At 37.6% G+C, this 25,090-nt stretch overlaps 3 protein-coding genes across 3 annotated transcripts in view; 1 reads left to right on the forward strand and 2 right to left on the reverse strand.

Annotated features, from left to right (window-relative positions):
- The window catches only part of LOC120414006 (lachesin), a 278,358-nt gene that overhangs the window by 248,972 nt on the left and 4,296 nt on the right, over nucleotides 1-25,090 (reverse strand). The window contains exon 2 of the mRNA XM_052710920.1: nucleotides 3,864-4,199. Coding sequence (XP_052566880.1) covers nucleotides 3,864-4,199 — 336 coding nt within the window. The remainder of the gene's footprint in view (nucleotides 1-3,863; nucleotides 4,200-25,090) is intronic.
- On the reverse strand, nucleotides 17,884-18,788 carry LOC120414009 (cytadherence high molecular weight protein 3-like). Its single transcript, XM_039575022.2, has 2 exons — nucleotides 18,655-18,788; nucleotides 17,884-18,597 (listed from the first exon to the last, which is right to left on the reverse strand). Exons 1-2 carry the CDS (start codon nucleotides 18,658-18,660, stop codon nucleotides 17,986-17,988), a joined length of 618 nt encoding a protein of 205 aa, XP_039430956.1. The 5' UTR covers nucleotides 18,661-18,788; the 3' UTR covers nucleotides 17,884-17,985.
- On the forward strand, nucleotides 18,985-19,942 carry LOC120414008 (cytadherence high molecular weight protein 3-like). The gene is made up of 2 exons (XM_039575021.2): nucleotides 18,985-19,127; nucleotides 19,185-19,942. Exons 1-2 carry the CDS (start codon nucleotides 19,122-19,124, stop codon nucleotides 19,812-19,814), a joined length of 636 nt encoding a protein of 211 aa, XP_039430955.1. The 5' UTR covers nucleotides 18,985-19,121; the 3' UTR covers nucleotides 19,815-19,942.

The raw sequence follows: 25,090 nt of genomic DNA on the forward strand, positions 1-25,090 counted from the left end.
TCCAGGTTATTCAAAATAGCTTCAGTGACCTACGCTGTAAATTCTACAGCAGGTTGGGATGTTCTGGGTTATCCAAGAACTTCCGGAAATAATGAACTGATTATCTACCTGTTCAACAAGGGTCTGTACCAGTGTATCCACCATCGTAATAATTGCAGGTAGCTTTCGTGACCTACGATGGTTACCTTGTGATCTGTTAGAATTTACTAGGTCATCCAAGAACTCCCGGAAGTTATGGCATGGATATCTACCTGATCAACGGGGGTCTATATGACTATATTATCCATCGGTATAGCTTCAGGTAGCTTCAGTGGACCACGATGGACATTCTGTAGCATGTTGGATTGTTTTGGGTCATCCAGGAACTCCCGGAAGTCATGGCCAGGATATCAACTGGATCAACGGGGATCTGTATGCCCATATTAACCTTCGGTATAACTTCAGATAGCTTCAGTGGACCACGATGGACACTCTGCGGCATGTTGGATTGTTTTGGGTCATCCAGGAACTCCCGGAAGTCATGGCCTAGATATCTACCTGATCAACAGGGATCTGTATTCCCATATTAACCATCGGTTTAGCTTCAGATAGCTTCAGTGGACCACGATGGACACACTGCGGCACGTTGGATTGTTTTGGGTCATCCAGAAACTCCCGGAAGTCATGGCCTGGATATCTACCGGATCAACGGGGGTCTATATGGGTGAATTAACCATCGGTATAGCTTCAGATAGCTTCAGTGGATCACGATGGGCATTCTGTGGCATGTTGGATTGTTTTGGGTCATCCAGGAACTCCAGGAAGTTCTGGCCTGGATATCTACCTGATCAACAGGGATCCGTATGCCCATATTAACCATCGGTATAGCTTCAGATAGCTTCAGTGGACCACGATGGACAATTTGTGGCATGATGGATTGTTTTGGGTCATCCAGGAACTCCCGGAAGTCATGGCCAGGATATCTACCTGATCAACGGGGATCTGTATGCCCATATTAACCATCGGTATAGCTTCAGATAGCTTCAGTGGACCACAATGGAAACTCTGCGGTATGATGGATTGTTTTGGGTCATACAGGGACTCCCGGAAGTCATGGCCTGGATATCTACCGGATCAACGGGGGTCTATATGGGTGAATTAACCATCGGTATAGCTTCAGATAGCTTCAGTGGATCACGATGGGCATTCTGTGGCATGTTGGATTGTTTTGGGTCATCCAGGAACTCCAGGAAGTCCTGGCCTGGATATTTTCCTGATCAACGCATAAATGTCCCTTTAGAATTAGCATTCGCATTTGAGGACGAGTTCCTGGATGTCTCAACACAATCTAACATTTCGCAAATTATCCATCGTGGGCCACTGAAGCTACCTGCAGGTATACCGATGGATAATATAGCCATATAGACCTCCTTTGATCAATTAGATATCCAGGCCATGACTTCCGGGAGTTCCTGGATGACCCAAAACAATCCAACATTCCGCAGAGTGTCCATCGTGGTCCACTGAAGCTATTTGAAGCTACATCGATGGTTGATATAACCATACAGACCCCCGTTGATCAGGCAGATATCCAGGCCATGACTTTCGGGAGTTCCTGGATGACCCAAAACAATCCAACATGCCGCAGAGTGTCCATCGTGGCTCACTGAAGCTACCTGAAGCTATACCGATGGTTAATACATCCATACAGACCCCCGTTGATCAGGTAGATATCCAGTACATGACTTCCGGGAGTTCCTGGATGACCCAAAACAATCCACCATGCCGCAGAGTGTCCATCGTGGCTCACTGAAGCTACCTGAAGCTATACCGATGGTTAATATAGCCATATAGACTCCCGTTGATCAGGTAGATATCCAGGCCATGACTTCCGGGAGTTGCTGGATGACCTCGTACATTCTAACAGATCGCAGAGAGTCCATCGTGGCTCACTGAAGCTACCTGAAGCTATACCGATGGTTAATACATCCATACAGACCCCCGTTGATCAGGTAGATATCCAGGACATGACTTCCGGGAGTTCCTGGATGACCCAAAACAATCCACCATGCCACAGAGTGTCCATCGTGGTCCGCTGAAGCTATACCGATGGTTAATTTAGCCATATAGACTCCCGTTGATCAGGTAGATATCCAGGCCTGACTTCCGGGAGTTCCTGGATGACCCAAAACAATCCAACATGCCGCAGAGTGTCCATCGTGGCTCACTGAAGCTACCTGAAGCTATACCGATGGTTAATATAGCCATATAGACCCCCGTTGATCAGGTAGATATACAGGCCATGACATCCGGGAGTTCCTGGATGACCTCGTACATTCTAACAGATCGCAGAGAGTCCATCGTGGCTCACTGAAGCTACCTGAAGCTATACCGATGGTTAATATAGCCATATAGACTCCCGTTGATCAGGTAGATAGCCAGGCCATGACTTCCGGGAGTTCTTGGATGACCTCGTACATTCTAACAGATCGCAGAGAGTCCATTGTGGCTCACTGAAGCTACCTGAAGCTATACCGATGGTTAATATAGCCATACAGACCCCCGTTGATCAGGTAGATATCCAGGACATGACTTCCGGGAGTTCCTGGATGACCCAAAACAATCCACCATGCCGCAGAGTGTCCATCGTGGTCCGCTGAAGCTACCTGAAGCTATGCCGATGGTTAATATAGCCATATAGACTCCCGTTGATCAGGTAGATATCCAGGCCATGACTTCCGGGAGTTGCTGGATGACCTCGTACATTCTAACAGATCGCAGAGAGTCCATCGTGGCTCACTGAAGCTACCTGAAGCTATATCGATGGTGAATACACCGGTACAAACACCTGTTGAACAGATAGATATTCTATTCGTGACTTCCGGATGTTCTTAGTTGTCCAGAACATCCCAATATAATGCAGAGTATACCTAGGTCACCGAAGCTACTGATGGTAAAAACCCTGATTGTGGTCCCCGTTGAACAGGAAGATATGACCATAATGGTTAAGACTTCCGACAGTTTAAAATAGGACCGCGTTATTTTGAATTTTTCGCGTAAATTGAGTTCGCGTTATTTTGAATTTTTCGCGTAAAAAAAACCGCGTAAAAAAAATTTCGCGCAAAAGGAGGTCGCGTAAAAAGAGGTTTGACTGTAAATTTGTATGAGGAAAACATTTTTTTTGGATTTTGATATTTATAAAATCCACGTTTCACGCTGTACTAAAACCGGATTCATCCGAATGCTCTAGAAGGTGCTCTAAAAACACGTTTTAGATGAGTTTTGAACACGCTGTATCTTTTTTTAAGAGCAAGTTAGCACCATACTCTCTTCGGGAAAGTTGTAGAGCACCTTCCAGAGTTTCCGAATATGAGTTCGGTTTAAGTACAGCATGAAACGTGGATTTTATAAATATCAAAATCCAAAAAAATGGTTTTTCCCATACAAATTTATATAAAAAATTGAATCGCTTTGCGCAAAGCGAGGAGTAAACCAATCGTTCCCAAACTTTGGGGAGTTGTTTAGGACCCCAAAAGGAGCTGAAAAATTGCTGTGCTCGCTAAATTTGGACAACTTTATTTTTTCCATACAACCATATTACACCCTATTGGGTCATACAAAAATGCTGAAATTTGCATGACACAATCTCACCCCAAAATATTTTTTAGTTCCAGATGCCAGAAATATAATTGAATATAAAAATGAATTTGGGTGAAATAAGCAAGTCAAACTACTAAATGTTGTATAAATTACATATAATGAAAAAATATAAAGAATTAACAAGAACCATTCAATACTTCGACTCCAATAGTTGAATCCACAATTTTCTTTATAGTATATTCTTCTTTAAGATAAACGGTTATCACTCATGAGCTGATCCTTACCCTGCACATCGATGCAGCCGATCTGCTTCTTCATCGGGCTGGCATTGATCTGGCACATGTAGCAGCCCCGGTCCGACTCGCGCAACTGTCGTATCCGCAGCCGCCACGTGCGCATGTCCTCGTGAACCACGCTGATCCGGTTGTTGTGCGTGACGACCCGACCCTGCAGGGCCAGCACGGTTTGGTCCGAGGCGCGCAACCAGCCCACCTTGTAGCGGCCCAGGTTCTTGACAGAACACGTCAGCACGGCCTCCCGGCCGGCGGGGAACGTCACGTTCTGGATGGTGCCCTCGAACTCGGGCTCCGGATCGGCCGGCGGTTGCTGGGGACTCGCTTCTGGAAGGAGGATACAAAAGGACAAGAATGAGTTTACGAACTTAATTACTTTTTTGGCATTTTAGACCAGTTTGAGCTCTAGTCTGAAACAATTGTTCCAAAGTTTTGGTAGTTCATATTGAAATCTTAAAGCTATTGGAATCAAATACCGGTTGTTCTAATTAAATAGGATCATTTTCAAAGATTTTCCAAACAATCTTCAAGCCACGTAATGTGAACGAGGTCACTCTGGCATTCAAAATTCCCCCGAAGGAAAATTTTCAACAGGTGCATGATACGAAACTGCAAAGAATAATTGTGTAAGATGAAACAATCACTCGTCTGTAAACGGATTAAACCAACCTGACAAGAGAGTGAAATGGATTCACATTTAAACAACTGCTGCCGGTTGGCCTGAGGCACTTTTGCGTTTGTGCATTTCCAACCCAGCCCTTCTACCAACCTGCAAGATATTTTGGGGTGGGACTCGGGCTCCCACAGCGAATGCGAATGCAAATGGTGCTTAGAAAGCTTATGCAAAAGCTCATACGTCGAAGGCGTGTGCCAGCCAGCAGGGAGCTAAATAATGATATTACCACGTGTGTGTGTGTGGCCCACGGGGTGCAGCATGACAGGCCCAGGCCCTGTACCTTGAAGCCACCCACCACCCACCACCACATGCCGCGAAAATGCACGCGCCCGGATGGGTTTATTATGGAAATGTTTAGTTCTGATTAAAATTTGCATAAATTGCAAATAGCTTTGCGTAATTGCACGAGCCTGAAATCGATGAATAGTTAATATCGGGGGCCCGCTCTCTGTCTAACTATCATCACGAGGCCAGTTAACTAGTGACTGGAGGGGGGTGGTACGGAGAGGTGCGTTACGATTATGTTTACATGTGGCTGGACATGATACGGGCTAATGTAGTATAAACATTGCAACGAAAATTTCCGTTATTACTTAATGCCAGGCCACGATCGATACGCGTGAAATTTCAACAAGTCTGTTTATCGCGCGAATGAAGATTGATGATTCTTTTGGGAAGGGTGGGGAGGCCACCGCCGAATTGTGCAATCAAATGTTGATACAGGGTGGTGATGATTATATTAGCCATGTAATTTTATGCACTCATGTTAGCACAATTGCTTACGGGTTATTATCGTAGGGGTGATAAAAGGGATATTTGTGGGAGGGCTGTTTGCAGTTGATTGACACTGCCTTTATTGGTTGTTTATCGTTAGTACACGCAAAAAAGTCCGTTCGCGTAAACGTGAACAACGTACCATGAAAATAGGAAACAAAGCAAATTTTATGATAAGATTTTGCACCGTGAACAAATGCATGATTGCAACCGATTTCCATGCACGTTTGTTCACGAAAAACCGTAACGCCAGGTCTGGTTTCGTTTTTCCTGATCTCGTATTCATAAACTTCGTTCATGGTAATGGGAAACAAATCATACATTTGTTCACGCTCATGCGAACAAAAAGCATGAAATTTTTCTTCGGGGGAATTTTGTGGGCGTTGCCACAGCTTTGAAACAGAGGCGAAGAACGTTCAGAAATCCTTATACGGAAAAGTGACAGTTGCAGGGTATCATTCAATTATTACGTGATGAACTATTTAATTTTGGCCCGGGTACGGATATATTTATCTGCAATTAGTTATTCGCATACCAAAATTAGATAATTTAACCGATTTTGGATTTTTTGGCCGCAGATGAAAGATACTAAGAACCTGCTTTATTGGAGCAATGCCGACGGAACCTGGTCCAACCTGGCCACTCCGGAACGGGTCACCGGTAACCGATGGCCACTTGGGGACACTTCGGAATTTGCAAGGAACCATGGCATGTGACATATCAAAATTCATCAAATTAAAAACTATGACCATTTTAAGTAATGCCAACGTCCTCTGGCCCAACCTGGCCACTCCGGAACGGAACACCGGTAACCGGTGGCCACTTGGGGACACTTCGGAATTTGCAAGGAACCATGTCATGTGACATATCAAAATTCATCAAATTAAAAACTATGACCATTACAAGTGATGTCAACGTCCTCTGGTCCAAACTGGCCACTTCGGAACGGGTCACCGGTAACCGGTGACCATTTGGGGACACTTCTGAATTTGCAAGGAACCATGAAATGTGACATATCAAAATTCATCAAATTAAAAACTAAGACCATTAAAAGTGATGCCAACGTCCTCTGGCCCAACCTGGCCACTCCGGAACGGGTCACCGGTAACCGGTGGCTACTTGGGGACACTTCGGAATTTGCAAGGAACCATGTCATGTGACATATCAAAATTCATCAAATAAAAAACTATGACCATTTTAAGTAATGCCAACGTCCTCTGGCCCAACCTGGCCACTCCGGAACGGGTCACCGGTAACCGGTGGCCACTTGGGGACACTTCGGAATTTGCAAGGAACCATGTCATGTGACATATCAAAATTCATCAAATTAAAAACTATGACCATTACAAGTGATGCCAACGTCCTCTGGTCCAAACTGGCCACTTCGGAACGGGTCACCGGTAAACGGTGACCATTTGGGGACACTTCGGAATTTGCAAGGAACCATGAAATGTGACATATCAAAATTTATCAAATTTAAAACTAGGACCATTACAAAAGATGCCAATGTCCTCTGGCCCAACCTGGCCACACCGGAACGGGTCACCGGTAACCGGTGGCCACTTGGGGACACTTCGGAATTTGCAAGGAACCATGTCATGTGACATATCAAAATTCATCAAATTAAAAACTATGACCATTAAAAGTACTGCCAACGTCCTCTGGTCCAACCTGGCCACTCCGGAACGGGTCACCGGTAACCGGTGGCCACTTGGGGACATTTCGGAATTTAAAAGGAACCATGGTAGTGACATATCAAAATTCATCAAATTAAAAACTATGACCATTACAAGTGATGCCAACGTCCTCTGGTCCAACCTGGCCACTCCGGAACGGGTCACCGGTAACCGGTGGGACACTTCAGAATTTGCAAGGAACCATGTCATGTGACATATCAAAATTCATCAAATTAAAAACTATGACCATTAAAAGTAATGCCAACGTCCTCTGGTCCAACCTGGCCACTTCGGAACGGGTCACCGGTAACCGGTGGCCACTTGGGGACATTTCGGAATTTAAAAGGAACCATGGTAGTGACATATCAAAATTCATCAAATTAAAAACTATGGCCATGACAAGTGATGCCAACGTCCTCTGGTCCAACCTGGCCACTCCGGAACGGGTCACCGGTAACCGGTGGCCACTTGGGGTCATTTCGGAATTTAAAAGGAACCATGGCATGTGACATATCAAAATTCATCAAATTAAAAACTATGACCATTACAAGTGATACCAACGTTCTCTGGTCCAACCTGGCCACTCCGGAACGGGTCACCGGTAACCGGTGGCTACTTGGGGACACTTCGGAATTTGCAAGGAACCATGTCATGTGACATATCAAAATTCATCAAATTAAAAACTATGACCATTTTAAGTAATGCCAACGTCCTCTGGCCCAACCTGGCCACTCCGGAACGGAACACCGGTAACCGGTGGCCACTTGGGGACACTTCGGAATTTGCAAGGAACCATGACATGTGACATATCAAAATTCATCAAATTAAAAATTACGACCATTTAATGTAAAGTCAACAAACCATACAAAAATACAAAAATACAAAAATACAAAAATACAAAAATACAAAAATACAAAAATACAAAAATACAAAAATACAAAAATACAAAAATACAAAAATACAAAAATACAAAAATACAAAAATACAAAAATACAAAAATACAAAAATACAAAAATACAAAAATACAAAAATACAAAAATACAAAAATACAAAAATACAAAAATACAAAAATACAAAAATACAAAAATACAAAAATACAAAAATACAAAAATACAAAAATACAAAAATACAAAAATACAAAAATACAAAAATACAAAAATACAAAAATACAAAAATACAAAAATACAAAAATACAAAAATACAAAAATACAAAAATACAAAAATACAAAAATACAAAAATACAAAAATACAAAAATACAAAAATACAAAAATACAAAAATACAAAAATACAAAAATACAAAAATACAAAAATACAAAAATACAAAAATACAAAAATACAAAAATACAAAAATACAAAAATACAAAAATACAAAAATACAAAAATACAAAAATACAAAAATACAAAAATACAAAAATACAAAAATACAAAAATACAAAAATACAAAATACAAAAATACAAAAATACAAAAATACAAAAATACAAAAATACAAAAATACAAAAATACAAAAATACAAAAATACAAAAATACAAAAATACAAAAATACAAAAATACAAAAATACAAAAATACAAAAATACAAAAATACAAAAATACAAAAATACAAAAATACAAAAATACAAAAATACAAAAATACAAAAATACAAAAATACAAAAATACAAAAATACAAAAATACAAAAATACAAAAATACAAAAATACAAAAATACAAAAATACAAAAATACAAAAATACAAAAATACAAAAATACAAAAATACAAAAATATAAAAATACAAAAATACAAAAATACAAAAATACAAAAATACAAAAATACAAAAATACAAAAATACAAAAATACAAAAATACAAAAATACAAAAATACAAAAATACAAAAATACAAAAATACAAAAATACAAAAATACAAATGGAGTAGGGTCATTTCAGGGCGGGAGTTGGAGCCAGAAAATTCTTTGAAGCTTGAGTAGGTGAATTCAAATCTTGTTGGCAAGTTGATGTTGGAATTTGAGTCAGAGTCGCAAAAATTTCAGAAGCCAGAGTCGACTCCGACTTCATCAAAACTCACCTGACTTCGAAACCCTGCTTTCATACATTGAAATATTTAGATACTTGATCTTCTTTGATTCTTGAAATACTTGCATGCTTTAAGAATTAGATATATAATGAATACTTGGAATTATTTAAATATTTTAAATACTTTTAAAATATAAAATATTTGAATACTTCAAATACTTTGAATATTTGGAATACTTTGAATATCTTAGAAACTTTTAAAATTTAAATTACAGGAAATACTTGAAATGTTTGAAATACTTGAAATATTTGAAATACTTAAAACACTTGAAATACTTGAAACACTTGTTAAACTTGAAATATATACTCGAAATACTTGAATTTTGAAACACTTGAATTGAATACCTATTTTGGAAACATTAAATACTGTAATATTTCTTAAAAACTTTAAGTACCGTAAACTGGGGTCAATCGGGACACATGGGGCGAATTGGGACAGCAGTTTTAACCATGTTAGAGCACAGTATTTTGATTTTTCTGGTTGGTTTCGGTTAGAACAGACTCTGGCCAACAAAATGTGTACCGTAAACTGGGGTCAATCGGGACACATGGGGCGAATTGGGACAGCAGTTTTAACCATGTTGGAGCACAATATTTTGATTATTCTGGTTGGTTTCGGTTAGAACAGACTCAGGCCAACTAAATGTGTACATCCATTTCCAAATTTAAAAGCTTTAAGTGCTATAGAAACTACTGTCCCTATTCAGACTGTAGTCCCGATTCACCCCAGATTACGGTACATCCATTTCCAAATTTAAAAGCTTTAAGTGCTCTAAAAATTGTTGTCCCTATTCAGACTGTAGTCCCGATTCACCCCAGATTACGGTACCTGGAATTCTTGAAATTTCCGAAATACTGAAAATACTTGATCTGCCCCTGTTCACATAAATGCCTACATGCATTGTCACCCAGCAGTCAAAATAATGGAAAATCGAGTCTGGACTGTACTTTTTCCTTGAAATAATACTCCTCTCCATGCGAATAATTGTCCCTTACATAACTTACCTTAACCACGCGAACATGCCCCAGAGGCCAAACTGTCGAAAAACTAATAAGGCTTTTGATAAATTCAATCACACTAATCATTTTATTTTCTCTCTGAAAATCAACACCCACACCAAATCCACCAACCAGCTGGCCAGCACGTCAAAACACGTCTGATTTCCCAAGCGTTACTGGTCGACTTCGAAAAAGTAACGCAATCTTTTGGCTTTAAACAAGGATCACAAGTTCGTGAACTAGTTCATAACTCTATGAAGGGCATATCATGATTTCTAGATTAAATTTTCAAAACAACCTATCCCTCATGGGTTTCCTATGCAGATAGGACCTTTTGAAAATTTAATCGAGATTTCATGATTTTTGTACCATGATTTCATGAATTTGTTCACGTTTCCATGAACACGTTTGTTTGCTAAATTCGTGATTTTTTGTTCATGGCTACGGGAACGCTTTTTTTTGCGTGTAATTTGATAATACTAATAACACTAAACATAAACAAAGACAATATAAATTTTTTAACAAAGCTTGCTGAAAGTTAAACACTTTATATTATTAAAAACATTTTGTAACATTTCCAATCGACTGTGGTACATTTAACCGGAAGTCATTTCACCTAATGGACAATAATTTTGCTGTTAATTTCATCGAATAAAACATTGAAAAAATGTTTTTAACTTTAAAAAAATATGGCCTATCTTTTTGCAAAATTATTTGAATCATTTTTCTTTGAAAGAATGCAAACCTCACATAAGCTTTTCTCGAAAGCATTTTTATCTTTTCAAAACTGGTCATGTTTAGCAGAATGTAAAACTTCACAGAAAAAAAACTCGAAGAATCTTAGTGATAGTGGTTATCGGGACGATAACAATTACGCTGACCAATTACGCTGAAATGGCAAAAATGACTGCGCTGGCTTTACTCGAGGGGAAGCATAAACTTAAAATTGACTGACCCAACCAAATCATACCTTTTTTTGCTTTTTTGCTTTATCAGATTTTTTTGGTTGTAAAATTTTGCAATTTTTACAAAATACTAAAATTTTCACAAAATACCGTATTTTTTCAAAAATTCTCAAATTTACAAAATACCGTACTTTGTTAAAATTTGAGTATTAAATTCTAAAAACTTTAAAACAGTGAGAATGCATACAAATTTTTGTTTCGTTTGATACCCAGATTGCATCATATTATCAAAAAAAATCAAAAGCTTTGAAAACATCTCGTGGTTTGGTAAGATCAATTCAATTTCAGAAATATATTAGAAATTAGTTATCATCTGTTATCGTCGATAAAATCATCGCCTGCAAAATTATCTAAATAACGTTAACGATAGAACTATCGTTATTGTTATCGGGCCACGATATTGTAATCGTTAACAACCTTGTTCACAATAATTCAAATAACTATTCCTGTATGAACGAAAGTAAAAACTCAGCAGTTTTAATTTAAAATCACAATTATTTAGCAAAAACTGATAATTAGTTAAGAATTTGACAATGTTTCATTTAAAAAATCACAGACTTTTTTTCTGAAAATTATTTTAGGTTAATTCCAAGGAACGGTTCAATGCTCGTTTTAATAATAGGAAAAACATCTATTTTTTATTTTGCTCTTATTCCCAAACTCCACATTTTAACAATGTTTTTATAAACATTAATTTTCTTATTCAAAAAAAATATTTTCCAAACATTGAAAAATCACTTTAAAATAGATAAAATCCATCTCACAAAATAAAATAGGAATCATAAAAAAGAAGAACAATTCTAATTTCATAGATAATTTCATGTGTTGCAGATATGGCAAAAACTTTTTTTATTTTTTTATGAAAAAAACAATTCAATTTCCTCAAAAATAAATAAAAATCATTTTCTCCAATAGTTTAAGGAACTCATCGTGTTTGGAAGAATGCCAAACCCACAGTATTTTTTTAAACATAATTTGTTTTTTTTTTCAAACTAATTTGTTTTCAAAGAACTGATCGTGTTAAAAATTAAAAAAACTCAACAAAATTTTAAAAATTAATGAAATAATTGATTTAACACCAGAATCAAAAAATAAATGCAAAAACCATTGAAAAATGTATAATAGACCCGTAAAGTTGATATGCAATTATAAGTTTAAAAGAATGTAAGATCTGACAAAAAAATTTAGGGATTGTACATCTAAAATTCAATAAAATTCAAAAGATATTTGAATCAACTAAACTGTCTTCCTTGACCTGATCAAAAGTGTTAACTAACAAGATATCGTACCCAATAAATCAACAAATTACAAATTACAAATAAACCCAAACATGTCAAAAATGATTCTATACGCAGGAGAATGCATTTTAAATTGATTTCAGTTGGGTGCACTTAAATTTTCATTGAAAAATTGCCATTGAAAAAAAATAATGTTGGGCCAGCTTTGAACGGAAATAAGAAAGAAAAGTAATTCTTAAGGCCGGGACCGTGGTGTAGGGGTAAGCGTGATTGCCTCTCATTCAGTCGGCCTGGGTTCGTTCCGAGAAGGTTCCGGTGGCAAATTTGGGACGAGATTTGTTTGATCACGCCTTCCGTCGGACGGGGAAGTAAATGTTGGCCCCGGTCTAACCTAGAGGTTAGGTCGATAGCTCAGTCCAGGTGTAGGAGTCGTCTCCCTGGGTCCTGTCTCGGTGGAGTCGCTGGTAGGCAGTTGGACTAACAATCCAAAGGTCGTCAGTTCGAATCCCGGGGTGGAAGGAAGCTAAGGTGTAAAAAGAGGTTTGCAATTGCCTCAACAATCAAGCCTTCGGACACCTAGTTTCGAGTAGGAATTTCGCAGTCGAGAACACCAAGGCAATGCTTTAGAGCGTAACCATTTTTCCTGATTTATTATCATCAATACCTACAACTTTGCCAAAGACAATAATTAGTGTTTTGTATGATACTTATTTTATTAATTTTTTCACTTGACATTCAAGAATGGTTAAACAAACTCATTGAAAGAACCCGAGCATAGGTAAATAACAAGGGAAATGCATAATAATACCTTTCTCTGGTATCAATCCCAAATTTTGGTATTCCTGGACCCTTTAAAATTTGTCTTAAGGATTATGCTAGAGCAAAATGTGGTATCATACCAATTTAAGGTATTGTTTTTATATTGCAAAATTGCAGAATTTGTCAATGGTCGAACACCACATTTTGGTATTCTTTTGGTTTTACAGTATTTTATCAAATTCCTCTGAAACTATGGGAAAATGTTGACCAATTTTGACAAAATAATTAATTTTGCGCTAAAATGATGTCTCAAAGCGAATGCTTTCATTGAAAACCGGAAATTTCAAACTTGATTTTAAACATTTTTGATATACCCCCTACAGAAATGACTTGAAATTGTGGAAAATTTTCTAAGTCAGGATGGCACATTTTGGTATTAAAGTGTTTTATCAAATTCCTCTGAAACTATGGGAAAATTTTGACCAATTTTGACAAAATAATTAATTTTGCGCTAAAATGATGTCTCAAAGCGAATGCTTTCATTGAAAACCGGAAATTTCAAACTTGATTTTAAACATTTTTGATATACCGCATACAGAAATGACTTGAAATTGTGGAAAATTTTCTAAGTCAGGATGCCACATTTTGGTATTATTTTGGTATTAAAGTGTTTCATCAATTTTCTCTGAAACTATGGAATTTTTTTTAAAAATTTTGGCGAGATAATTAATTTTGCGCTACAATGACTTGAAACATAAAAATGTTAAAGCTGATTTAATTTTTTTTGTGATATACTCACTAATATTTTTTTCAAAAACGTTGAAATTTCTTTAAGTCGGGATAACCAAATATTTTGAAAAACGAGTCAATCAACAGATCATTGAATTTTGGTGAATTTCAATCCGGTTTCATTTTAATAATACTTATTTTTCAATCTTGTTATTTTTCAGAAGCTTCAAGAACTTCAAGCACAGGCCGTTCATCAATGACAAATGCATTCGGTGTGGTGAAGAATATCACTAAGAACAACATGGAATCATCAGGTGAGTAGATTTGGCTGTTGCATATGGATCATTTCCGTTTTTTTCACTAACTGCAACTGCTGCACTAAAAATGGTAAGAAAATACCAAATTTTGGTATTACTTGTGCAAATACCAGCGACCAAAATGTGCTCTTGGTTGCCCAGTAATAAATGGTAAAATACCATGAAATCATACCAAAATCATGTTTGTGGAAGACCACAGGAATACCAAAATATGATTTTCCAAGGGCGCGGGAATACCTAAAATTAAAACCATGGCAATACCAAGTTTTGGTATTCAAGCAATGTTCAAAAATCCAGAAGACCTCAACTTGGTATTGAAATGATTTTATTTTGTGGTATTATTTTACCTTTGGAATAACATGTTTTGGTATTGTTGTGCCCTTTCACATACAAGACTTTGGTATGATTTCATGGTATTTTACCATCTATTACTGGGCAACCAAGGGCACATTTTGGTCGCTGTTATTAGCCCAAGTAATACCAAAATTTGGTATTCCCGTGTTATTTACCCCTGCTCGGGAAACTCTGCATACATTTGTACAATTCAATTATGCAAAAACCCAAAAGTGCAGTATCTTTAGCTACAACGGAGTTTAATCCTCTAATGCATCGAAAAGTGAAACAAATGCATCCCATTCAAAATATTCCAGAACTGCAACGGAAACGGAACCGTTACGAAAGTAAAGCCAACTCTTATCGCACTCCAAAGTCTCGTTCTCTCCGCACCAGAACTGTTTTTCCAACCATCCCGCTCGTTGTTAATGCTAATGATGTACACTTTTCCGCGCCGTTACCAAACAACACCGGGGCACCCTCGCCGTCAGAAACTCATCTTCACCGGGCACAGAATTCTGGCGGAAGATTGAACGCGATAGCTCACAACACGGCGCTGGAACTGTTGCCAGTTTCGGGGGGTTTTCTTTGTTCCTTGTTGCAAGCCACAACATGTGAAGTCTGTTTATTACAACCGAATTATTATTATGAAACCATTCACTTTGCCAGCATGCAGGTAATAAATCCTTTCTTCAGCACGTACCTCGTGTACAAGTCAAAAAGGGGAGCCACTTGGAAAGGAAAACAATTCGCCGGGAGTATCCTGGCTGGTTTCTAGAAAGATCTTGAAGCTTTTCATATTTTTTATGGAGTACACCAAAATTCAATATGTGAAATGAAACAACATTTCAGCTCAAGAGTTGTTGGAAACAATCTTAGAGATTTAGATAGACAGCAACTGATATTTTCCCAAACCTTAAAGCTAGCTTTTTTTTATCAAGATATCTTCCCCAAAAGGCCAACGACCATTTGAACAAATGAGAAATAACTTCAAACGACCTTGAAAAGTTACAACTTTTATCAAACTTTTCATTTCGCAATTTCTTCGTAGCCAAGGGTAACTTTTCTGGCATCGTAGGCATCCCCCAAAATAAACGAGAGAGGGCGACACGCATCAGCGACTTTTCTGAACTGGCCGCGTGCCGAGCCGTGATGCCGTTGCGGTCAACGGCCATCAACGACGTGCCGCACTGTGGATAGCTGGCTGCCGAAAGATGAGATAACCCAGCACGTTGACGTGGTGCTCGCTTGACTGCAGCGGTATTTAATTCAAAATATGCCTTATTTCTTGAAATTAATGATTGTGCTCTGTTCGATTGCCAAAGCAATTTTTATAAAAAATTTGAAACAAATGTATTAAACTTAAAAGATTTACTATGGTTTTGTTCAGTAAAGTCCTGGAGATTTTGTCCAAACAATATTTTAATTTAATGTTTTTTTATATTTAAAAAAAACCGCCTTGGGAAAATGTTATTCAAAACCACCTAAATTTAAGAAATCAGCGGTTTTCCACGAAAACAGCATGAATCGAAAAAAAAAGTTCTCCGATCGGGCTTAAAATCTCAAAATCAAAATCTGGGGGTTCCTTGGCCGAAATAATTAGACCCGTATTTTTTTGTTTGGCCATTAGGGTGACCTACACCGTGTAAGGGTGGTCAAAAAAATTACCATTTTCGTGGATTTTCGCAAAAAGCACTTTCATTACTCCGCGCCATTTCAACCGATTTTAGCTGTCTTGAACGCAATCGGATCGGAGAACTTTTTTTTTCGAATCATGCTGTTTTCGTGGGGAATTTATAACATCACAAATCTCTTGCCGCTTCGAATTTTCAAGAAATTTGTTTTAGCAGTTTTTTTTTATCGAGAAGTTTTTTATATCTAAAAATCATGCTGAGATAGAAATTCAGTGCCAAAATTACTCTGCAAAGTTCCATTTTTGGTTTTTTTTTATCATTTCTCATCATGATAGAAAAAATGGATAGCTTGTATCATTTCCAATTATTCATTGATAAGATATTTTGTATCGTCGTTGTCGTGCTATCAACGTGCATTTTAGGCCACATTGAGTTTGGAATGCCATTTTGTGCATCTCTCAATGCCTCACCTTTTTAACATCACATATCCCCTAAATACGATTTCGATCCTAAAGTTTTCAATACAAACCGAAAATACTTCGTGCTTCTTGTCACTCTTCGTATGAAAGAAGTTTCAATCATGTAGTGCTTTCTTGACACACCCTGAAAATTGCTGTAAGTGCGACAATTGGCCAAAGGCATTTCAGGTCAGAACGCGTTTGACACACGTATATGCCCAAGTAGCGTAAATATTTGTAATTATGATTCGGGACTCTGGCAACCAAATTCAATAAAAAACTTCGTGATAATTCTCAAGGTGGTCACCTAAATAAAACGTGTTTGTTATTGTTTACAATGTGTGCTCTTTATTTGTTTATTCAAGTTTTTATTGAAACGTCAAAAAGCGACAAACGATAAGATAGCACGATAACGTCGCTATTATAACAAATTTACGTCCAAGAGGTCATCTCACAACAAGGAAGCTACACTTTTTGATAGAGATATAAAAAAAAACAAATAATTTTATACACATTTTGAAAATTTGAAGAATCAGATAAGAACTTTTTACAATTTATTTTAGTAAATGTGAGTTTGCAATTTTTCGAGTTTAACCGGAGTAGGCCGAGAAATTCATGTATGATTTGGTGAGCAATGCGCAACCAATCGCTGGTTGTTGTCGATTCGATCAAGATTCATTCAGTGAACAATCAATTCAGACATTTCTTTCGCTCTGAATATAGGAAAAAATCGTGACGTCAGAAATGAACTCAAATCACTCAAAGTTCATTTTGTGAGTGACTTTAACATTTTGGCCTAGTTTGACAGCTACATAGAGGAGAAAATTGTGACGTCAGAAATGAACTCTAGTCACTCAAAGTTCATTTTGTGAGTGACTTTAACATTTTGCCTTATTTTGAAAGCTACCTTGTCCCCAGTTTTTATGTGGGAGAGAAAAGGAGGCGAATACTTCTCCGAAGTACCCGAATCATACCTGTCAAAATTACTAGCCTCAAAATTTTGTCGCGAGTTGCTTTTCTCCTCTATAGAGGAGAAAAGCAACTCGCGACAAAATTTTGAGGCTAGGAATTTTGACAGGTATGATTTTCATAAAGTATTCGCCTCCTTTTCTCTCCCACATAAAAACTGGGGACAAGGTAGCTGTCAAACTAGGGCTAACTGTTAAAGTCACTCACAAAATGAACTTTGAGTGACTTGAGTTCATTTCTGACGTCACAATTTTTTCCTCTATTGCTGGTTGTTTAGGTATCGTATTCGATCAAGATTCATTCAGTGAACAATTAATTCAGACATTTCTTTCTTTAGTTTCATTATAGAAGAGTCGCTCTGAATTGAGGCCAAAAGTTCGAGGTGACAGAAAAGCAATATAATTGTGTCGTTTGAAATCAGTTTTTTTTTTCAACGATTTGAAAACATTTTTAACAATAATCATAATGTATAACTATAGCTTAAGACCAGTCTTGTTTCGATTACCCTTATACACTAAGCTTAACCCCAGAACGGCTTCTTGTGGGTCTTCTTGATGTACACGGTGAACGGAACTGGCTTCTCGATGTAGACCGGTTCTTTCACGTACACCGGATAAGGCTTCTCAACATGAACTGCGTACGGTTTTGGGACCTCGACGTATTCCTTCTTGTAAACGGGAATCTTGACCTCGACTGGGTACGGAACGGGACGGTCAACCTGGACGGGGTACTTTTTCTCGACATACACGGGGTACTTCTTCTCGACGACCACCGGGACCTTGGTTTCGGTGTGCACCGGGTACGGGACATTCACGTGGACTGGCACGTGCTTCTCGACCTCAACTGGGTACGGCACGGGGATCTTCTTGGTGATGATGTGCTTGACCTCCTTCTTTAGTTCCCAGTCGTGAGTGTTCTGGTAGTAATGCTCGTCGTCGTCCTGGTGGTCGTACAAATCATGCTGGTTCTGATACTGCTGATGATGATGATGATCGTACCCGTTGTGGTCGTAGTCGGAGAAATCGTAGCTATTCTCGTGTCCTTCTTCCAAGATTCCGCGCATGTCCTTTTGGGAATTGTCGACTGCCGCACAGCTAGCGATGGCCGCGGCCATAGATAACACAATGAACGCCTAGAATTAAAATCAAAATTAATATTTCTCCATGGGAACCGTTTCAGCTGAACCTACCTTCATGTTTGCCTTTCCTCGATGCAACTTGAACAACCGATCACAACTGACTGATGATTGAGCATTGGAAGGGTTGGAGTTTTATATAGAAACAATTTTCTTTTCTTACTGTTGTAAAGATATGAATTTGGAAGTTGCTATTCGTCGTCACCACTGTTATCACAATAACAATGTTGTTGATCACAACTTTTCTATTTTATTAACCTTGAATTCCAACAGACTGCGAAATATTGAACCTCTTCACGACAAGAGATGATGACGACGAAGAGCTGCAGCTGTAGAATTGATTATCTTCGCAACGGTCGCAACCCACCGGTGGCTGATGCAGAAGGTAGTGATGAAAAGTTCAATGAGAAAAGCCAAAAGAAAACAAGAAAACTGTTTCGGTATAAAACTCCAAACTTTTCAAAGCTCAATCATCAGTCAGTTGTGATCGGTTGTTCAAGTCACATCAAGGAAAGGCAAACATGAAGGTAGGTTCAGCTGAAACGGTTCCGATGATGTCATATTAAACTTGATTCAAATTCTAGGCGTTCATTGTGTTATCTATGGCCGTGGCCATCGCTAGCTGTGCGGCAGTCGACAACTCCCAAAAGGACAAGCGCGGAATCTGGGAAGAAGGACACCAGGACAACTACGCTTTCTCCGAGCACCACAACGGGTACGATCATCATCAGCAGTATCAGAACCAGCATGATCTGTACGACCACCAGGACGAGCATCACGGACATCACGAGCATGACGACGACGAGCATCACTACCAGAACACTCACGACTGGGAACCAAAGAAGGAGGTCAAGCACATCATCACCAAGAAGATCCCCGTCCCGTACCCAGTTGAGGTCGAGAAGCACGTACCAGTCCACGTGAACGTCCCGTACCCGGTGCACACCGAAACCAAGGTCCCGGTGGTCGTCGAGAAGAAGTACCCCGTGTATGTCGAGAAGAAGTACCCCGTCCAGGTTGACCGTCCCGTCCCGTACCCAGTCGAGGTCAAGGTTCCCGTTTACAAGAAGGAATACGTCGAGGTCCCAAAACCGTACGCAGTTCATGTTGAGAAGCCTTATCCGGTGTACGTGAAAGAACCGGTCTACATCGAGAAGCCAGTCCCGTTCACCGTGTACATCAAGAAGACCCACAAGAAGCCGTTCTGGGGTTAAGCTTAGTGTATAAGGGTAATCGAAACAAGACTGGTCTTAAGCTATAGTTATACATTACGATTATTGTTAAAAATGTTTCCAAATCGTTGAAAATAAAATAAAAAGAGAACTAATTCCAAACGACACAATTAGATTGCTTTTCTGTCACCTCGAACTTTTGGCCACAAATCGGAGCGCCGCTGTCAGCCCGAAACTATAGAGAACGAGCGAGAGGACTGAGTTGTCTGCTGCACTTTGAACCACCCACTCCATCCGCCAGCCAGTCCGAAATTACCATGTTAACCTGTAAAAGCAGTTGTCAGTTCCGAAAAACCACTGGCTCGGTTGGTGGCTTTGGCTTGTGGGCTGTTCGGGTTAGGGTGACCACCTGAATTGAGTAATTATGTTTTACTTCGAATTGTTCAGCAAAACATTTTAATTTCTGGCAAGGATTTGATTCAGATTTGAATGATGGGACAACTTAAAAGAATGTGGGGCATCCTAACGCTAGGGTTGCATTTTAAAACTGTCTACTAGGGTAGTTTTCTCTCGCATTGGTGGTGCTTTTATACATCAGTATGCAATCCACCATGCACCCGAAAACTATCGTCGGGTTAGGTTCAGGGTGAGACACTAACAGGATGAGGCCATAGGTCCAGTGAGGTCATTTGTGCACTCGAAATAGGTTATGTATGCAATAGTTTGCTGAAGACAGCCAATGCAATGATCGAGAATATTGATAATGGCATTCTTGTTGCACGAAACGAAGGCATGAAGATTTTTTATTATGTTTCGTTTGTCCTGAGTTTCTTTGAGATGGATACAGAGCAATCTCACGGTTGTTTATTTCCAAAAAAATAAAAGGTGAGTAATTTGCGCTGGAATTGACTTATGAACCAGAAAACTTCAGGAGATGTTTACTGATTACCACCCACTATTATTTTTTTTTAATTTCGTACTCCAATATTCTGACTAATTAGTTTTAACATTCATTTAGATCAAACAACTCGCAACAAATTCAATGGTTATCCCCGGAAGATCGGTCCCCCACAAAATTGCTCCCATAATAATTTTCTCCCTAGCTGGCAGCTCCATGATGCCCTCCCCCTAAGCTTGCTCCCCAGTGGTTCAGTCGATATTTTGTCGGAAGGTGTTAAAATACACACCGGGTACACTATTATTATCGTGCCGCGCCGCCATGGCTGTGCAATGTTTGCCCTGTTTTCCCATTAGCATAAATTATTGTAACATTAATCTGAACGTGTTATAACAAATTGCTAATTCCAGTCATTATTACCCCGGAATAATTCATGCTCACCAGGACCAGACCCTGTAGCCAGTCTGGAAGAGAAGGAGGTGGACGCTCCATTGTGTAACGTAGCTCTGTAATACTCGAAATAAATGAGGAGGCACTTCTTCACGCCCGCCGAAATCGGCGGGATGAAAGCAACACCCGGTCGATGCTCCGAACCCCCAGACTGGTTGCTTCATCGTGGTTGGGGAAGCCATGAATTCGATATCCACTTCTAATCAAAGGACTTTTGTCGTGCTTCACCTGGTCCGGTTCGGTGTTTGGGCATCGTAATGAAGAAATCCACGTAGAACCGCATATTTAACTGAACGGTAGTAAACATCCATCGAAAGTGACGAACAAGATTAGTTACAAAATATGAAAGACCAAAACAAACACTAGCCCTATAACCATTTTCCTGACATCATACGGCACCCACTTTACGGTGTTAATGTGCAAAAAGAGATGCTTTCTATAACAGCAACGATCTGAAGGCATGCCGGCAGGATCGGAACTCGATAATCCGCCTTTGTAAATCGAACCTTTTTCAAATAAATTGAAAAATTTAAAAAAAAAACTTTAGAAAAAATCATGATTTTCTATTGCAAATTTTATTTCAAATTTATGTCCAAAAAAACAAAAAAATAAAAATAAATTTGTGATTTCAAAAAACTTAAACTATTGATTTCCAACTCTTGTTTAATGTTATTTAAGTATTTTCAATCAAATAGAGCTTTTTGCTCAATTTTTATTGGGACCACAAATCAGGAAAAGACATTAAACTATCGAAAAATTGTATATATATTTTTTATAAATTCAATAAAATTTGTAAACTTTTCACTGATAACACCATATGCATATAAAGCAGTTTGTATTTTTTTTTTTTTTTTTTGCATTGATATATTGAAAGTTGGGCTTAAAACTTGATATATGCAGTTTCAATGTTATTTTTGTTAGTCCATATTTGTTAGTTCAGTGGTATTCAACCTTTTTCGTCCCGCTCCCCCTTGGAATATTTTCATGGGCTTCATTCATCCCCTCCAATATTCACTATTAACTTATTTGAAAAAAAGTCTTAAAAAAACTTTGAAAATCTTTCGAAACTTGTGGAAAGGCCTAGATTTGATTTGATTTGAACAAGGAAATAAAACAAAAATATGTTTATTTTTATTCAATCTATTGTAAATTAACAATGATTGGTACAAATTTGGGAGGATGGTACAAATTTTATTTAAGGTTGTTGTCTCATGGTCATGGTCCAAGAGCAAAAATCCACTAATATATTTTTTAGGCTTTAATCTAGCCCAAAAAATCAAAATTGCCAAAATGTCTTAAAGTGCCTTTTTTGATTAAATATACAAAAATAAACGTTATTTGAAAAAAAAAAAACGTGATTTACTGAAAAATTTCACAAAACTACGTTTTTTCGAAAAACATGCTCAAAATTTCAGTATTTTACAATATGGGCATCAAATGATCAGGAATGTTGCATACATTTTGAAAATTATAACACATTTTTTTCAAATACAAAAAAAAATCACAAAGCATCGTATTTTTGAAAAATATACTCCAAGTATTAGTTTTTTACAATATGGGTACCAAATGATCGGGATTTTTCATACACTTCGAAATTCATGAAAAAAAAATGGAAAGTACTAAAATTATTCTTAGAACCACGTATTTTCGAAAAAAATGCTAAAAATTTCAAGTTCCGTATTAAATAATGAGGTTTTTTTTTAAATACATTTCGAAAGTTTTAAAAAAAAGTAAATCTTTCCCAGTTCCTGAGGGGAACACCCTTGAAGAGTATCGGGGCAAGCATTTACAAAGCGGATTCAGTAGCAGTTTTTAACTCAACTTAATGTTAACATGTTAAGGTTAATGTTAACATTCCATAGGTCGCCTTCCTAAGGTGTCGTTGATAAGGTCCAGCTTGTGACGATGCACTACCTTCGCTTTACTAAGCAATCGAATCCAGAAGAGAAACGATCACCAGTTGTGTTGGTCCGAGTCGGGATTCAAACCCCGAATTACCGCTTACGAGGCGGAAGCGTTACCACTAGGCTACGTGACTCGGTCAAAGTTATAAAACATTTTTTTTTTAATACCCGTATTTAAAAAAACTGAAATTTTGAGTAAATTTTAGAAAATACGTAGTTTTGTACAAAAATTGAGTATTTAAAAAAAAATTGTGCTATTGCTTTCGAAACGTATCAAAAATTCCCAATACCAAATACCCGATACCCGAAACCAAAACTGAAATTTTGAGAATTTTTTTCGAAAATACGTAGTACTGTGAAAATTTCGAGCCTATTTAAAAATTGATGTTGGTACTTTCGAAATGAATTAAAAATCCCTGTAAATCCCGTAAAAAATGTTTTTTTGAGTATTTTTCGACCATACGTAGTTTTGTGAAATTTTGAGTATTTAAAAAAAATTGTGTTGTTGTAAAAAACTGAAATTTGGAGTATTTTTTCAAAAAATACGTAGTTTTGTGAAAATTCTGAGTATTTTCAAAAAAATATAACTTTCGAAATGTATGAAAAAATTGCAATCATTTGATACCCATATTGTAAAAAAAATAAATTTCATGTATTTTTTTTTTGATTTTTTTTGTGTTTAGAAATTTTTTTGATGAATTTCGAAATGTATGAAAAAATTCTGATCATTTGATATCCATATTGTAAAAAACTGAAATTTTGAATATTTTTTTGAAAATACGTAGTTTTGTGAAAATTCAGAGAATTTTCAAAACTTTTTAAGTTACATTTGAAATGTATGGAAAAAACCGATCATTTGACCTATATTACAAAACAATATTTTTTAGAATTTTTCCGAGTAAAATTGCATTTTCAAAATACAGGAAAAATACGTAGTTTTATGATTTTTTTTATGTAATTATAAATGCAATGGATAGGTGACATCATTCCAATTTCAAAACACTAAAATTATTTGAAGTTTGGATGATCTTTCATAGCCAATGTCTCCTATATAAACCAAATCCCATAAGCTCTATGCTTCAGTTAAGCGCTGGGCCGTGCTAAACCAAGGCAGCTGAACGAATCAATACCGGGGCATGACTGTTTGTATGTTAAAGCGAAACTATTGTTCAAATTTCTTCGTTTTTGTAGATTCTATTCAAAGAAGTCCACTTTTGGCAAAGTTAAAAATTTTTTTCGTAGTCCTATATTGGACCCTCTTAATTTTGCTCGAAATTGAGCAGTTCCTGGTGCTGTTTCATTAAAGGTTTTTAAATTAAATTATTTTGACTAACTGAAGTCAAGTTATGATCAAAAAATGATTAGATAGTTAATCCAATCAAAAAAGGAAATGCTGTTTTGTTGTGAAAATGCTAGTGGCCATTGCTGATTTCAGGTGTCGAACTCAAAACACGTATGTTGGCGAAAATGACAATCAAATGTCATTATTTTTTTTTTGGAATGATGCTGAACACGCCAAATAAAAGGTTTGTTGACAAATATCTGCTTGAAATTGTGTTTTTATTGAATTTTTCATCAAAACATCTTGAAAGGGTTCACTATAGGAAAGGGGTTTTCAAAATAGAGTAGCGACACAATATTTATATCTTGAACGATCAATCATGGTCTTCACGTTAAGATATCTTAAAAATGATCATTCAAATGTCACCTTATTGCATAAAAGAAAACCTGTTTAAAGTGTTAAGTAAGAGATAGGCTTTTAAGTCAATTCAGCTAATATTATTCGGTATTTGGTAATGGATTGTTAGTTTGAACTTATTTGTATGAGGCTTAGGAGCACCGCCTACCGCCTTGTAATATCGTATAAATCACACTTTTATCATTTTAAGTAGAGCCACAAAGTGATATGTCTCTGCAGATGCGATATTTCCTTCAGATTTTCTTCAATCGATGAGATGCAAGTACTGGTAAATTTCCACATACCTGTTGGCAACGCTTTAGTCCACTTTCCGAACAGTTGAACTTTTTCCAACAAAACCTCCTTTCAAACGCTCCACTTCGTTATT

The sequence above is a fragment of the Culex pipiens genome, chromosome 3 (assembly GCF_016801865.2).
Source record: "Culex pipiens pallens isolate TS chromosome 3, TS_CPP_V2, whole genome shotgun sequence".
Lineage (NCBI taxonomy): Eukaryota > Metazoa > Arthropoda > Insecta > Diptera > Culicidae > Culex > Culex pipiens.